Source organism: Neophocaena asiaeorientalis, unplaced genomic scaffold (genome assembly GCF_003031525.2).
Source record: "Neophocaena asiaeorientalis asiaeorientalis breed wild unplaced genomic scaffold, Neophocaena_asiaeorientalis_V1.1 scaffold268, whole genome shotgun sequence".
Taxonomy (NCBI): domain Eukaryota; kingdom Metazoa; phylum Chordata; class Mammalia; order Artiodactyla; family Phocoenidae; genus Neophocaena; species Neophocaena asiaeorientalis.
In genome coordinates this window covers 1,991,502-2,005,934 of record NW_020173979.1, presented here as the reverse complement: position 1 = coordinate 2,005,934, position 14,433 = coordinate 1,991,502, and the positions used below count along the sequence as shown (strand labels likewise).

General features: G+C 45.9%; 1 protein-coding gene across 4 annotated transcripts; it reads right to left on the bottom strand.

Annotated features, from left to right (window-relative positions):
- Window positions 1–4,306: 4,306 nt before the first annotated feature.
- On the bottom strand, window positions 4,307–14,427 carry BOD1 (biorientation of chromosomes in cell division 1). 4 transcript variants are annotated; one of them, XM_024753417.1, is made up of 5 exons: window positions 14,160–14,402; window positions 12,441–12,503; window positions 10,298–10,422; window positions 6,281–6,477; window positions 4,307–5,097 (listed from the first exon to the last, which is right to left on the bottom strand). In XM_024753417.1, exons 1-4 carry the CDS (start codon window positions 14,394–14,396, stop codon window positions 6,282–6,284), a joined length of 621 nt encoding a protein of 206 aa, XP_024609185.1. In that variant the 5' UTR covers window positions 14,397–14,402; the 3' UTR covers window positions 4,307–5,097; window position 6,281. The 4 variants fall into 4 exon arrangements, with proteins under 4 accessions (XP_024609185.1, XP_024609186.1, XP_024609188.1 ...); XM_024753418.1 differs by lacking the exon at window positions 12,441–12,503 and having other exon boundaries at window positions 14,160–14,427; XM_024753420.1 differs by lacking the exon at window positions 6,281–6,477.
- Window positions 14,428–14,433: the final 6 nt, after the last annotated feature.

Here is a 14,433-nt window from a genome sequence, read left to right as displayed (position 1 = left end):
GAGGGGGCCCTCAATGACGACTGAGTTCCTTTTGGAGGATCTGTCTTTAGGCAGATAAGAGGCGTTCAGAGGAAGCCTCTCCCTGCATTTGCTCTTTTTCAAGGGCCTACAGCTCAAAGTAATCAGTGTACTAAAGCAGCTTATTTTGTGGAGGCACGTCCTCAACTCCCACTGTCATGTTTTGGAGCGGCATATTCTGCTACCCTTCACTCTCATTTACAAAATGTTACGCTACACACACTGATTAGTTCCACACATAAGCCTTCTTCTGGCCTTGGCTCGGGGAGACTGCCTCTTGGGGCACCTCTGAGAGGCTTCTGAGAACACTGGGTGCTGGTTTCTGCCTGCTTCCTCCTTGTACCTCACACCCGCCTCTCCATGCTGTCTACATCCTGTCACCCTCACGCATCCTCGGGTGGTTCTACGTAGACACCCAGACAGGGATGTGAGGGAACCGCAGGCACCCCTTCCTCTCTTGAAAATTCTAGAACCAAAATCGGGTAGCTTAACAATCTAGTCTCATGGCAAGTTAAGGTCTAGAAGACAGCTAAAGAGATGTTTTTGAATAATTTAAAATAATCACAAGATAATGACCCTCTAGGGCAAGTATTTCCAACTCACATGTCCTCAGGGGCCAGCAGGGTGATGGAGATGGGTGAAGCCAGCCTGTGGCCTCTGCATGTCCCACTCATCTGAAATGGTGAGCTGCTATCAAACTTGGGCTGATTGTTATCCAGTGGGAATATGAAAGTGTTTCCAAACCTTGACATTTTCCTTTAGGAGCCAGAAATACAGATCTATATGGAAATCTCCCCATTTAAAAATATCGGTAATTAACAGACAACAGTCACGACTCCTTGGCCAGGAGAATATGGTTAGAGGGCACAGCAGAGCAGCCTGTCAGTTGGCAAACTCTGCCCTGTGACACGCCCTTGAGTGAGGGGAGCAAAGGCTGGCTAGAGCTGAGGGCGTGTGTCGAGATGTAGGAGGTCAAGTTGATTTGATTTGGGCCTACCTTGGGAACGAAGGGAGGACCCCGGAGGACTGACAAGCTGGAACTTGTTCTGTGAAGTAACAGGGCGGCAGAGCAGCAAACGGCGAGGCGGACGGGGAAATACGGGCTTGGAATTCAGAGAGGCTTGGCTTCAAGCCTTGCTTCCCTCTTTAATAGCCGTGTAATGAGGAAGATGCTTCACCTCTCTGAGTCTTGGTTTCCTCATCCGTAAAAGGGAGGATAGATCCTACCTAACAGGGTCATGAGAATTAAATGAAGTTGTGCCTACGAAAACGTCTACCACCTCGTAGGTGCCTAGTTCACTTGATCCTTCCTTTCAAACGTTTTTGAGTGAGGACGATACTTGCTGAAAGCAGTGTTTCAGGAGGAATGACCAAATGGCAGCTTGGAGACTGGAGTCAGAAAGACTGGCTCTCAGGCGGTGTGACCAGTTTGAGAGCACAGGTAATTATTACTGCACGGCCTTGGAGTTGAGCCCATCCCCAGGGACAAGACCATAAAAGCGGACCCCCTGGCCCTCCACGGGTAAGGTGATGGACAGCGTGCTATGCGCAGTGCTAAAGAAAGCTTGGCTGCGCCAGCTTTCCTGTCTGCTTCCCACCAGAGCCTGGCCTCTTGCCACTGCTGATCCAGACGGGATTTTCGAGCCCAAACCTCAGTGCCGGCCTCAGGCACCAGCCAGGCCCTGACCTTTGCTGGGTCCCTGCACGTCTCTCCTCTAACTTTAGGAGCCACTGAAGGCCCTTCTGCAGAGTTCCTGGCAAAATTCTGAGCTGCTTAGCAAACTCATCTTCAGAAGATGGTTTATAGCTTTTGAAAGCTAAGGCGGTTTAAATTACATGCAGACATTTCTAAGCCAAAATGGCCAAATGCACAGAACTTGCAAGGGACTAATGGGAGAATTAGCAAAAAAAAAAAAAAAAAGAGAGAGAGAGATGGTAGTCTTGTACCTCAGGAGCAGAAGAGAACTGATTTTATACACTACGTAGACACTATGTTTATCCACTAATATAATTAAACCGTCATTACCAGTCAGCATCGCTGACTTTCCAAAGTGTTCCTAAAGTGAAAATGATTTTCAGTGTGCATCAGAAGCATCTGGAAGGCTTGTTGGCCCCTTCTCCAAGTCTCTGAATCGGCAGATCTGGGATCAGGGCTGCATTTCTAACAGTTCCAGGGTGATACCGATGCTGCTTGCTGGTGCTTGGGTGGTATGCTTTCAGAAGCACTGCTGTAATGAATCTGCTAGTATTCACTCAGTCTACAGTGCTAACGAGTGTTACGGAATGCATGGGAATCCCGACATCCATCCCCTGATGAGCAAAGAGAAGTTAATGTTAAACAACAGAAACAGGATAAAACAATGATTGAAAATCTGATCTAGGAGCCACAAACTTCACAACAAGCCAAGGAGTTAGACAGTCTGGACTGGGTGGACATGGTGGTTTGGCAATACCAGTCAAGCACTTAGGCTAGTAACTGGGAACATGCTGGGGGCGATCGTCTCCAGTGGTAATTGTAGACACTGCCCCAGGTCAAAGAAGTGGACTACAAAAATGAGCATGGAGCTCTTTGTATCACCGTGACTCTAAGGCTTTGATGGTTTCTAAAGGTTGGTAATATTTGGTGATGTCTTACAAAGGTTAGTTCTGTGCTTCATGAGGCTTTTGCAAATGGCAGTGGTTTTTCCAACTATAGGGAGAGAAGCCTTGAGGTCTGAGACTAGTTTCTTGCTTAGGAGTGAATATAGCAAGGGTGTTTCAGGATGAGATATTTTTGGGTGGCCTCGTCCTCCTCAGAGAGGAATTCTTCTGCTTTATCTCAGAACACAAGAATTTTCTAGGCTCTGCATGCCTAACCTAATACACAAGCATGAGGACTCCACTGACAATGCAAATAGGCTTCGCGGGAGAGGAGGAGAGAGCAGAGGTGGCTCTGGGCTTCCCAGCCCCTCTGGTGCTGTTTATCTGGTCTCGTTTTCCCGGCCTGCCGAGTTAACTACATTTACTCAAGGGAATATGGGCACTACTTCCATTTCAATTTGGCTCAGCTAAGAGTCCAAGTCAGCCCTCTGTCCCAACAGTAGTGAGGAGTTTAGTTACTCCTGTAACCTGATGATTTCATTTGAAAAAATTATCTCTAGTCTACAGTGACTTAGTGGATGTAATACTGATTTAAAAAAAAGAACAAAACTCCTTGGTATCTTGGCATATTTAACATTCTGTGAAAATTAGGGTGTTTCTCATCAACGGTACACCCTTCTCTTGTAATGGAAAAAAAAAAAGAGAACTGAGATGGACCAAAAACTGTCCGCCAAAAAGCATACACAACAGTCACTTGGGCATTTGTGGGCAGAAGGACACCTTCTCTGGGTTGCTCTATTCTGCCCTGTCACTGGGTTGAGGTCAGTGTTGGATGGGCAGGATCTTGGCTGGGTAGACAGAAAGGGGCTCTGCTGAGGCCTCCGTCCGGTGGCAGAGGCCTCCCAGGGAAGGAGGTTCGTGGTCTTGAAGAGGGGATACTAGTCTGAGAAGCTTCCTTGCAGAGCACAGGACTGGTAAGACTGGCCCTCCCATGTTTACCTATTAGTGGAGTGAAGAGGACTAGAGGGGCCCTTCTCTGGGTACTGAGGACTTGGTAGTTGAACTCCAAACTGAAAAGGACGCCAACCTGTTTCAGCGGGAAGCAGAACACACTTCAGAAGTACTGCCGCCTGCCCTAAACACGTGGTCAGCTTGCTTTAAAGTAAGGGCACATGTTGCCCAAACATCTTGCTAAATACGGAAGTGCAGTCCTAACTTACAGGTATTGATGGTAAAGGTGGAAGTCTAAACAGGTTAAAGTCTGAGTAACAATATCCAGGAGTCGACTCAACTAAGAACGAAAGACACTTAGTTTGAAGTAATTTTTGATACCATCCAAGGCTTGGGACGCAATACGCCGAGTCATCACCTGGAACCTGTCCGAAACACTCTCGGGTCCTCCCAGAACTTCTGAATCCGGATATGCATCTTTTTCTTAAAATCCCCAGGTGACGCGTCTGCAAACAAGTTTGGGGAACACTGACAGAGCACAGTACGCTCAACTAAAGACTGGCATGAGGAATAGTCTGGGGAAGAGAGGAACGTCTTGCTCACTCCCAGCTACACCCACTAGCTGCAGGACGACGGCAGTTCCACGGCATGTCTACCAGTCCTTCACTGCCGTTAGGTCGTGCTGTGCACAGGAATGGCATGCAGGCCGAGGACAAACCTTACACTGCGCGCCTGGGGTCTAAGAATTAGTCGAGGCTTCAGAGTATCCAATGATTTAATTACGAAACTTAAGCCACTCATTAATTATTCACCTTCTAAAAAACACAAACGTGAGAATAAAATAAACACACCCAAGACTCACCAACCCTTGCAGGATAGGAAGCAGCCCTGGACAGAGAGCCTGCAAATGTTTTTCCTTATACCTAATTCTACATTTCCTCATGCATCCTAGGGTCCCATGTTTTGACACCTCTTACAGGGGAAAGGAAACGGAAGCTAAAGAGTCACAGACAAGAGGGTCACAACAACCTTAAAGCTATCTGATGCTAATGGCTTGTACACTCTTATTTGAAACTCTGAGTAACAGTATCAAATAAGCATTGTCAAATACCTACTCCTGGCTAACCTTTACTGTCATTCTTTGAAATTGCATCTTTGGGACTGGTTATGTGCCTTCACTGTAGCTGTTGCTTATCCCCAAGCACAAACCCTAAAATTCATACACAGTCTCTAAGTTCAAGTACAGAGGTTTGTTTCAGGACAACCCCAAGTTGATGTAGTGTTTCTTAATGTATCTGTAGTGTCTAGTGGGTGTCACCCCTTGGACAGGCTGGCCAGACGGCAGCACGACGTGGGGCCCACGTGGTCAACTCTCCTACTGGCCCATTTGCTCCCTACTTTATCTGGACACCGCCCCACAGTCAACGTTGAATTGTGAAATCAGTGATGACCTTGGCCTGTCTTCACTCTGAAGTTGTACTCTTATGTAACTGAATCCAGTTCTTCACCATTAATTCAATGGAGCTTCCAAAACGTGTCAGGCATATTCTAAAAAGAAAAGATAATCATATCGAAATGTTAGTTTTGTGTTATGTTTAATTTTATATCCCCAAAGGATATAAACTAGATATAAACTAGAAAGAAAGACTTGAAATCAATGTTTTACTCTCCAGAATGGAATTGAGGTCTTCTCCTAATATAGACAGGTACAAAGGGACAATTTCTCTCGAATGCCCCATGTGAGCCTGATGTTCTCACTTTGTTCGCTCACTGATGCTTATTTTATTAATCAAAAGTAACAGACATCTTAAAGAATCTTACAAAGAGAACACCGAAGTAGAATGAGGGGATGAGGCACGCCCTGATGGTTGCCAACAATGGCCGAGTTGAGTCCGCCGCTGCTTATGTTTACTAATGTCTCCCAAGCTCTGCAAAAAGCATTGTTTTGTGTATCTAGAGCTGGTTTTTAAAATTAAATTTCAAATGTAAAAAAAAAAGAAGGAGTGCTCCTAACAGAAGAATCCCACGGTAACTGACAGTGGTGAACTGAAATCCTTACTAAATACAAGGAAATCCAGCAGGGCTTAAAGCAGACTCTGAGCCCCATTTAGGATGCCACTTTAGAATGCACTGCTTGATTTTACATAAAAACTGTAAACCCAAGTTAACTCATGTCCAGGGGAGAGACTCATTTAAACAATTTCAGAACGACGAGACTTTCATCTGAATTTGCCTGTGCACACCAATCACCCCAGATGGTCTCTAATGAAACATCCATTCACAGCTTAAACGTTCAGCTCTGCTGGCACAGAAAATCACACTCACAGACACAGGAAAACACTACTAATTAGTTCTCAGTAAAACATGACTCATAACAAATGAAGTCCATTTGCAGTAAATACTTTTCTGAATAGACAAGAAACATGACCCTCAATAATGGCTTACCCCTTTGCTATCCATTTTCTATATCTATAAGCCAGAGGTGAATGTTCCTGGACAAAAGACGGGATACTGGGGCTTCCCTGGTGCCGCAGTGGTTGAGAGTCCGCCTGCCGATGCAGAGGACACGGGTTCGTGCCCCGGTCCGGGAAGATCCCACATGCTGCGGAGCAGCTGGGCCCGTGAGCCATGGCCGCTGAGCCTGCGCGTCCGGAGCCTGTGCTCCGCAACAGGAGAGGCCACGACAGTGAGAGGCCCACGTATCGCAAAAAAAAAAGACGGGATACTGGACCTTAGGAAGCATCCTGGGATGGGGCTGGAGGGTCCTGGCTTTCAGGCTCTGGAGGGGGTGCTGGCACAGCTTCTTTTTTCTGGGCTGCCAGGAACTCATGAATTGCTCGTTCTATCTGTGGCCTGAAGATGTGGTTTAGTTTGGGATCCACCACCTGGGAAATAATTCTGTCCACTCCAGCTTCCAACATCCCTGACCTTGAGAAGACAAATAGATCATTCCATTATTTAGCCTCCAAATGTCATGAGAGAGCCCAATAAATGTCCACCTGGTCCAAAGTACAGCCCCTTGAGGGGGTTCTTTCACAGGGCAGTCCACTTACCACATAGGGTTCAAGCCATGATATCTTTAGAGGGCAATTCATGACCAGCAGCTATCATTATTCCTAATACACAATCTCATCCACTCCCACCTCAACCTTGTACAAAAGAACCAAACAAAACTGTCCCAAAGACAAAGAGCAAGTAACAATATGGTAGGAAAGAACCGACGGCACGGGGAGAGTTGAAAACCTCAGTCTGTCAAAGCCAGTAAGCCTCCCACTTGACTCCATTTCCTTCAATATCTATCCTCTCACAAGTCTAAGCAGGAGAAGCAGCCTCTAGCAGCAACCTGGCTAGTAAGCCCTAAACCTTGTATAACACAAATCAGTCAGGGCTAGGAATGTTTACAGCATCACCAGCAATTCAACAAGGCCTTCGGCTGTGGTTGTTACCTATGACACATACTAGGTAACCTGGAAGCAAACAAGTAAAACAGACAAGAAACAGACTGGTTCTCAGTTCCTAAGGGGCTAAAATACATCCCTAATCCTTTCTGAAATAGAGCAAAAATTAGTCAAGATGTCTATATTCAAACACCAGGGGTGGGTAGTGAGGAAGATTATGGTCACAGGAAACAAATCTCATTTGAAGGGTTTGGAAAATAGTCCATGCAGGGTCAAGCTGAACTGTTCTCCTCGAAGGATTAAAACAGTCAAATACTATCACAAGCATGGTGGACAGGTTTTACTTACTTTCCTTTAGACTTGAGTTCTTAGGCCATTCAAGCTTTTGCTTGGGTAAAAATAGGTCCTGCAGTAATGGGGCAAATGGTGTGTCAGGGTACAGCCAAGGAGACAACTGGGTGAACACACACAGTGATAAGTGAGATGAGAAACAGGCCTTGAACTGGTAAGGCTGAGTAGTGAATAAAGTGCTTCCTAGATCCAGTGGGAACTGACAGCTTATCAACAGAAAGCCTAGATGTAAACAGACCACCATTAGAGTACAGGGGCACTTTTGGGCAGACCTCAATAGACAATGTGTGCCCTTAGAGATGAGCACCGTGGAACACAGAAAGGTCAGCAGCAGGCCATGGGTCAGTGGGGAAGCAAAGCCACCTCTCCTTAGGCACAAGCCAACGGCTGTCCACCTACACCATCCCGCTTCCCAGGTCAGATTCACAGGGGTCTTTTCTGGAGGTGAAAGCCTGACCAAGGAAAACAAAGTACCAAGAGTGTAGCTCCCTTTCTTGGAGATTTTAAAAGTGTTCGGAGAAAACAGGATCTTGTCAGGAGCCTAAAATGGAAGATGAAATGAACAAATAGGCAGTTAAAAGACTTACTAGTCATAATTAGGTTCAACAGTAGAGCCTGATTTCCTGTTAAGCCCTCCACGCTGCAGAACTGGGATACAGGTTCTGGGCCTGAACAGCCAGGCCAGCCAGCCAATGCTGAGGGCTGCAGTGTTTTATCTACAGGGTTAAGTAGCAAATCTTCACTTTAAAACTTCATTAGAATTTGCCTCAAATTCAAAATGTTAGCAAGAATCACATAGAAGCGTCTCAGTACCACATCCAAATTCATGTTTTCAGGTTAAATACATTCTAGCTCAAATCAAAAAGGAGGAAATATTTACATAGGTGGTAAAACTATGAAAAAAAAGCAAGGAAAGAATGACCATCCAACTCAGAAGTATGGTAACCTTCTGAGAGGAGGAAGGTATATCAAGAAAGGAGGGAAGCAGGGCCGGGGGGTTTTGGAGGGTGCTGGTAAGTTCTATTTCTCAACCTGGGTGGTGACTACAGGGATGTTCTAATTACTTGTTAGACTGCATCTCTGTTCTAAGCACCTTTCTGTGTTACATTTCATATTAAAGGTATATAAAGAGAAGCGCCACATGCGTACCTCAAGAATGACATCATTGTGTATTAGAAAATTAACAGTAATGTTGACAGTTTTCATACCATTAATGGCACCCTTTCAAATATTTGGTGTTTAGATTTAGTTTCTTAATATGCTTGCCAATCGTTTAGAAGGCAGGGTTAAAAAAAAAGTTTCATCTGATTTGTTACTGCAGCTGTCAACTATGTTTTTTCTAAGGATTAACAATAACACATATAGGGACCAGTGCCAGACATGAAATAGTTGCTCAGTAAGTGGAAGCTATCGTCCCCTTCTCTCTGAAGGATCCCACAGTGCCACAGTCTGCTCCCTAGAGAAACAGAAAGGCAATGGGTGATAAATCCAGAATGACAAGGCACTGGGCATCTTTTGGTATCATGCTTCTTCCCTAACTCTGAGAGCTTCTGTAAATTTTAGTTTCGTTTAAAAAGATCCAGATTTCATCAGCCATACAGCCATACTGAAAGTGCCAGCTCGTTAATAAGCATCCTTTTCTATTTTACAAAACTTATTTTGAAATTATATATCCATAGAAAGTTGCAAGGAATTACATAGGGAGGTCCACACACTCCTTTACCCAGCCACCCCGAATGCTTGTACTCTGCACAACTGCAGTACGACATCAAAGCCAGGAACACAGGAAAAAGGAAAAATTCTGTAACTATATGTGGTGATGGATGTTAACGAGACTTACTGTGGTGATCATTTCAAAATATATAAAAATATTGAATCTTTATGTTTGAAACTAATTATACCTGAAACCAACATGCTGTATGTCAATTATACCTCCAAAAACAAAGGGGGTGGGTGCAAAAACCCAGAAAACCAGCACGGGTACTCTCCTGACCTCGGTTACATCTCAGTTACAGCGGCACTCATGTGCGTCGGCGTGGGTAGCTCTGCAAAACTTTATCATGAGGACCTTCATGTAACCACCACCACAATTAAGATACTCACCTGTACCCCACCCCCTTCCTGATCCTCCTTTCTAGTCACACTCACCCCCCGACCCTGACCCTAAGCCCTAGCAGTCACTAATCTATTCTCCATCCCTATAATTATATGTTAGTTCACGAATGTCACAGAAATGGAATCGTGCACCACTATCTTTTTGATACTGGGTTTTTTTTCACTCGGCACAATTCCCTGATACTTCTGTTTTTAAAGGGGAAGGCTTCACAAGCTTTTAGATATTCCAGGAGAGATAGTGGATCAAGAAAACCTGAACATAAGTGCTGATACGAAGAGCAAAAAAAGGATTCTGAATGGATTAGAAAAAGCTTATCTTAGGACACTGGATTTCATGAGCCACCACCACTTTTGTGCCAGTGACACTGAGAAGTCACTTGGATGAGTGATCAGTAGCACCTCATTAACTAGGGTTCAGTTTGCTACTGTGAAGAATATACCTTAATAAGACTCCATGCCTTCCTGAAAGCTGCCATTACACTTTAGAGGGGCCGTGTGGATTCAGAAAATTTGTATAACCCACACTGACTTGTGAGAAGATCCAGCTGCTCTTGCCCAAGACCCAAACATTGATATATCGGTATGAACTCCAGCGTGTGTTCACATTACACTGAAAACTTCAAAGAGTATGAAATATGTCTTACAATTTGGAATATCTTTCCTGGTAGAGGTGTGCATGGGAGGCCTATGTGGGTAGCAAGAATTTCAATTGAGTTCTTTGCTTACTTGAACCTTAATTTTAATAGGGGCGGGGTCTGCTGTAACTTGTATGTCACATTTGCTGGGAAGTACCATGCACCTTGACCAAATAGTGCCTTGCACTGGCCTTCTTGCGAGTCCCGCTTGTGATAACTGCCTTTTCGCTCTCAATTCTGCTTACTTACTGAACCACACTCTGCCTCAGACCATTTCGCAATTGGTTTTTGTTCATCGTAGGATTCCACTCCTGCTTGTCCAGATGTGTTGACACAAAATTATCCACTTTCTGCCTCAGGTTTTGGTAAGCTGGCTAAAATATTAAAAAGAAGGGGCAAGGTCAGAAGTTACATGCACCAAAGTTTTGGAAATTAGTCATTCAGAACACTGCTTTTCATCGAAATGCAGAATTTCAGGTCCTTAAATACACTCCCATCGTGTCCATGAAGATCATCACACAGCATGGCAGAGCATGGATTAATGACCAACATGTGTGCCTGCTACAATGCCAGATGCTTTATTACCCCACTTACTTTTCAAATAACTCTACGAGGGAGGTCCCGTTGGCTCTCTCCTGCTCTCATGTTAGAGGATACAGGCTTAGAAAAAGTAAACAACTTGCCTACAAGGCTGAAATGTGGCAAAGCCAAGGTTAGACCCAGGCCGTTTCCAAATCAAAGGAAATGGGTTCTAGTCCAGCTCCACTGCTTACTAGCTCTCTGACTTTCGACAGGTCAGCCAACCTGAGTCTCAGTTATTTCCGTCTGTAAAACAAATATTACTGCCCTGCTTACCTCACAGGGTGTTCTTGGCCACAAGCAAGGCCTCGGGAAAGTTCTCCGCATAAAATGAAGGCCCACCCAACCCTCAGCATGACTCAGGAATGCAGACTGAAGTCAATGCCTACGGAACACTGGGAAAGGCTGAAGGGAAGCAAAACTTAAGTCCCCAAAGGAGCCTGAGAGGCACTTATTGGTCTCAGATGTTCTAGACCCAACTAGGATCAGAACAAAATCAGAAAGGAACTTGATGAACACAAGGAATCCACGTGAACATAAGGAATGCATGTTCTAAGCCTCCAAGACCTTCTGGACCCACTAGCTGTTCCTCTCCAAACCAGGTGTCGCAGTGTGCATTGCTGTTCACACTTCATTCCTCTCTCCTCCCACTGTGGGCAGAGAACACTTCCCTACCCCAGTGACACTGCGTTTAGCAGTGTGATCTGCTCTGGCCAACGGAGTGTTAAGTGACAAGAGGTCCTAAATGTGGCTGTGCCACCTGGCTTGGCTCTTGTACTCTGGTGACCTTTGATGAGGGTAGTCCTTTGCAGCCCCTGTCCATTTGGCCTGGGACCTAGGATGAACACATGTGCAGCAGACCTACCCCAACCCACAGCTTGGACCCAAGCCCAGGCCACCTACAGCTGAGCACCAAGCCTATCTAGATCAGAGGAACTTTAGCTGACTTGTAGCCCCATCAGCATGAGAACAAATGCTTGTTATAAGTCACTGAGATTTGGTTTATCATGTAGTGTTACTGTGACAAAAGTTTGCTAACAGTCAGGTCAATGAAACTGACAAAGGAATCGACTGGCCTCAACTCCATGAATGGGCTCTTCCCAAAGGTCATGACTCACAGGCATAAAGACTCTCCACCAAACCTGGAGAGAGTAAGGCAGGGAGACGGGTGAGGACTAAAATTCACAGATACCCCTGTACTGTCTGCCTAGCAACTCTTGTTTCCTGGTAACCATCTTCCCCTCTTCATTACCCACTACTGTGGGGAGGGCAGTGGGTGCCATGTTCTCCTGGCTACAGGGGTGGGTGCCTACCCATGTTGAGACCATGCAGACACTTCCTGGGATTTTTTGAACTGGAGCTGTTTCTAGAGGAAGAAGCTGTAAGAGGTAACCAATAGATACGAGTAACCAAATGGATGACTCTGCTCTGCAGTGACAGTTAAGAGAGTTATGAAGAATAGGCATGAAAGACAGCCCTAGTGGAGCATTCCTGGTTCCAAATGCATCCCTACCCTTCTGGCAGTTTATCCATTCTAGCTTTCCTTAGATCCCATGAGCCAACAGAGTCTCCCCTTGGCTTACAGGAGTTAGAATTAGATTTGTAGCTTTTAACCATTAATCCTGATACTATACCTTCTACGATTCAAAATAACTCACCCAGTTTTAGATAGAAACGGTTCACAGGGAAAAGGACAAAGGACGGCTAATGTCACCACCAAACCTTAAGAGACCCTGACAATACAGAATAATCCCTTCGGTTCATGAAGTGAAAGGACCTAATGTGCCTGCCACTAACATTTTATTATACTCACTATCACTATCTCCGTCTCTTCTTCACCTATCAGCTTGTTCTGTTTGTTTATATCTTGGATGCACTGCAAAGTAAATTACAAACACCATCAGTACACTTTTTATGTTAGTGGTCTGGGGTGGAGCCTAACAATAAATCTGACAAGTTGTCGGGTGATGCTGATGATCTAGGGGCCACACTTTGAGAACCATGGGACTAAAGCAACAAAGGATGTGTCTAAAACACACTATCTTCAAGAATTAAGACAGGGCTTCCCTGGTGGCGCAGTGGTTGAGAGTCCACCTGCCGATGCAGGGGACGCGGGTTCGTGCCCCGGTCCGGGAAGATCCCACATGCCGCGGAGCGGCTGAGCCCGTGAGCCATGGCCGCTGAGGCTGCGCGTCCGGAGCCTGTGCTCCGCATCGCGAAAAAAAAAAAAAAAAAAAAAAAAAAAAAAAAAGAATTAAGACAACCAGGTGACTACCAGAAAGAACATCTAAGGAGATGTTAAGTGGTGAAGGCTCCAATTCCCTCTCCCCCAACAGATTCTCAACACCGATTTAAAGAAATGTATACTACATTGATTAAGCCACACAAAACCCAGTGAGACAAATGAAACATGAGTGCAGAACTTGCAGTGGGAAGTTGAGAACACCCAGTACTGGAAAAGGTGAAAGCTCTGTCAATATGTACCTGGGAACCTTAAATAAGGAAAATTAAACACCCCATTTCAAGGATAGCACTTCTCCTTGAGTTTTTAATCTTGGAGAATAACAGCATCCACCACTTACTATTTATACTACCTGGTCTACGTTTCAGTTTTCTACCCTAGAATACAATCTTTGAGGACTGGGTAGTGACTTGCTCGTTCCTGTATCCACAAACCCCATCAATAAATGTTTAATGGGTACATGGACAAGGTCTTTCCCTATTTTTAAGGCCTAGTTTTAAGCTCACAATCTTGCTGTGAGGTCCGCAAAAGATTTCCATGATAGGCTCAGAGGGGAGAAATCACTTCCGTCTAGCAGCCCATTCAGGAACAGAGCCTCCTAAGTCTTGTTGGAGAAGCTTCTGGAAAGGGAGTAAACGAATATTCCAGCAACTGCTGCTTGTCTGACACTTAACACACGTGACTTCACTGAATACAAATGAACCTTGGCAAGTAGGTAAAGTGAAACAGCATTGCACTATCTGTTGACTTGGTTGACCTATGGCATTAGGATCTCAAATAGGCACCAAATCCCTTTCAGTCAATGATGGAGAACAAAATAGGGTGCTGGTTCTACAACAATGTACCTTAATTAACTGTGCATGCAAGTCTGCAAATCACTAAGCTGGAGAAAAGGGATAGTTATTATAGGCTAATGATTGTGCATTCAAACCATTCACGCTCACTTACCTGGTTTTCTCCACCGTTTTTAACATACTGAGATTTGTTACTGAGGGCTTTAAAGGAGTCCCATCTTGGGAAAGACAGGAGATAGGCAGGCTGTGAAACCGGTGTTGGATCCCCAAGTTGAGAGATGCGACTGGGCTAAGTCGCACAGAACAGTGATGGGGCTGGGAGCCGAACCCACGTGGGCATCCCTCAGAAAGCTTCCTATACTGCCCTAAGCGGTCTCCTCGCTGCTGAGATTTTTAAGGTGTCTTTTGTTTTTCTCTCTCCTTTGGAAATGCGAAATGCAACCCTGGCAGCCTCATGCCCAGCCCGGCCCGCCTGAGCCCAGGCGGCCTAATCTACCTTGGTGTCCACGTCGGCCAGGCAGTCCCGGCGGAAGCTGTCAAACAGCCCCCGGCTCTTCAGCTGCTCCACGATGAGCGCGATGAGCTGCGGGTCGCCGGGAGGCAGTGAGGCCGGGTTGATGGGGCCGCCGCTCCCACCGGCTCCCGTCGCGCCTGTCGTCGCCCCCGCCGAGGCTTGGCCGGCGCCGCCGCCGCCCACCGCGCCGGTGCCCCCTCCGCCCCCGCCGTCCGCCATGGCTGCGCCCCGGGCCCGCGAAGGAGACTGAATACGG

Coding starts and splice junctions, on each gene's coding strand:
- BOD1 (XM_024753417.1), bottom strand. CDS start 14,396: ATGGCGGACGGCGGGGGCGGAGGGGGCACCGGCGCGGTGGGCGGCGGC. Junction 12,504..14,159: donor TGGCCGACGTGGACACCAAG/GTAGATTAGGCC, acceptor TTTACTTTGCAG/TGCATCCAAGATATAAACAA. Junction 6,478..10,297: donor CTGAGGCAGAGTGTGGTTCA/GTAAGTAAGCAG, acceptor TGTCTTCTCAAG/GTCAGGGATGTTGGAAGCTG.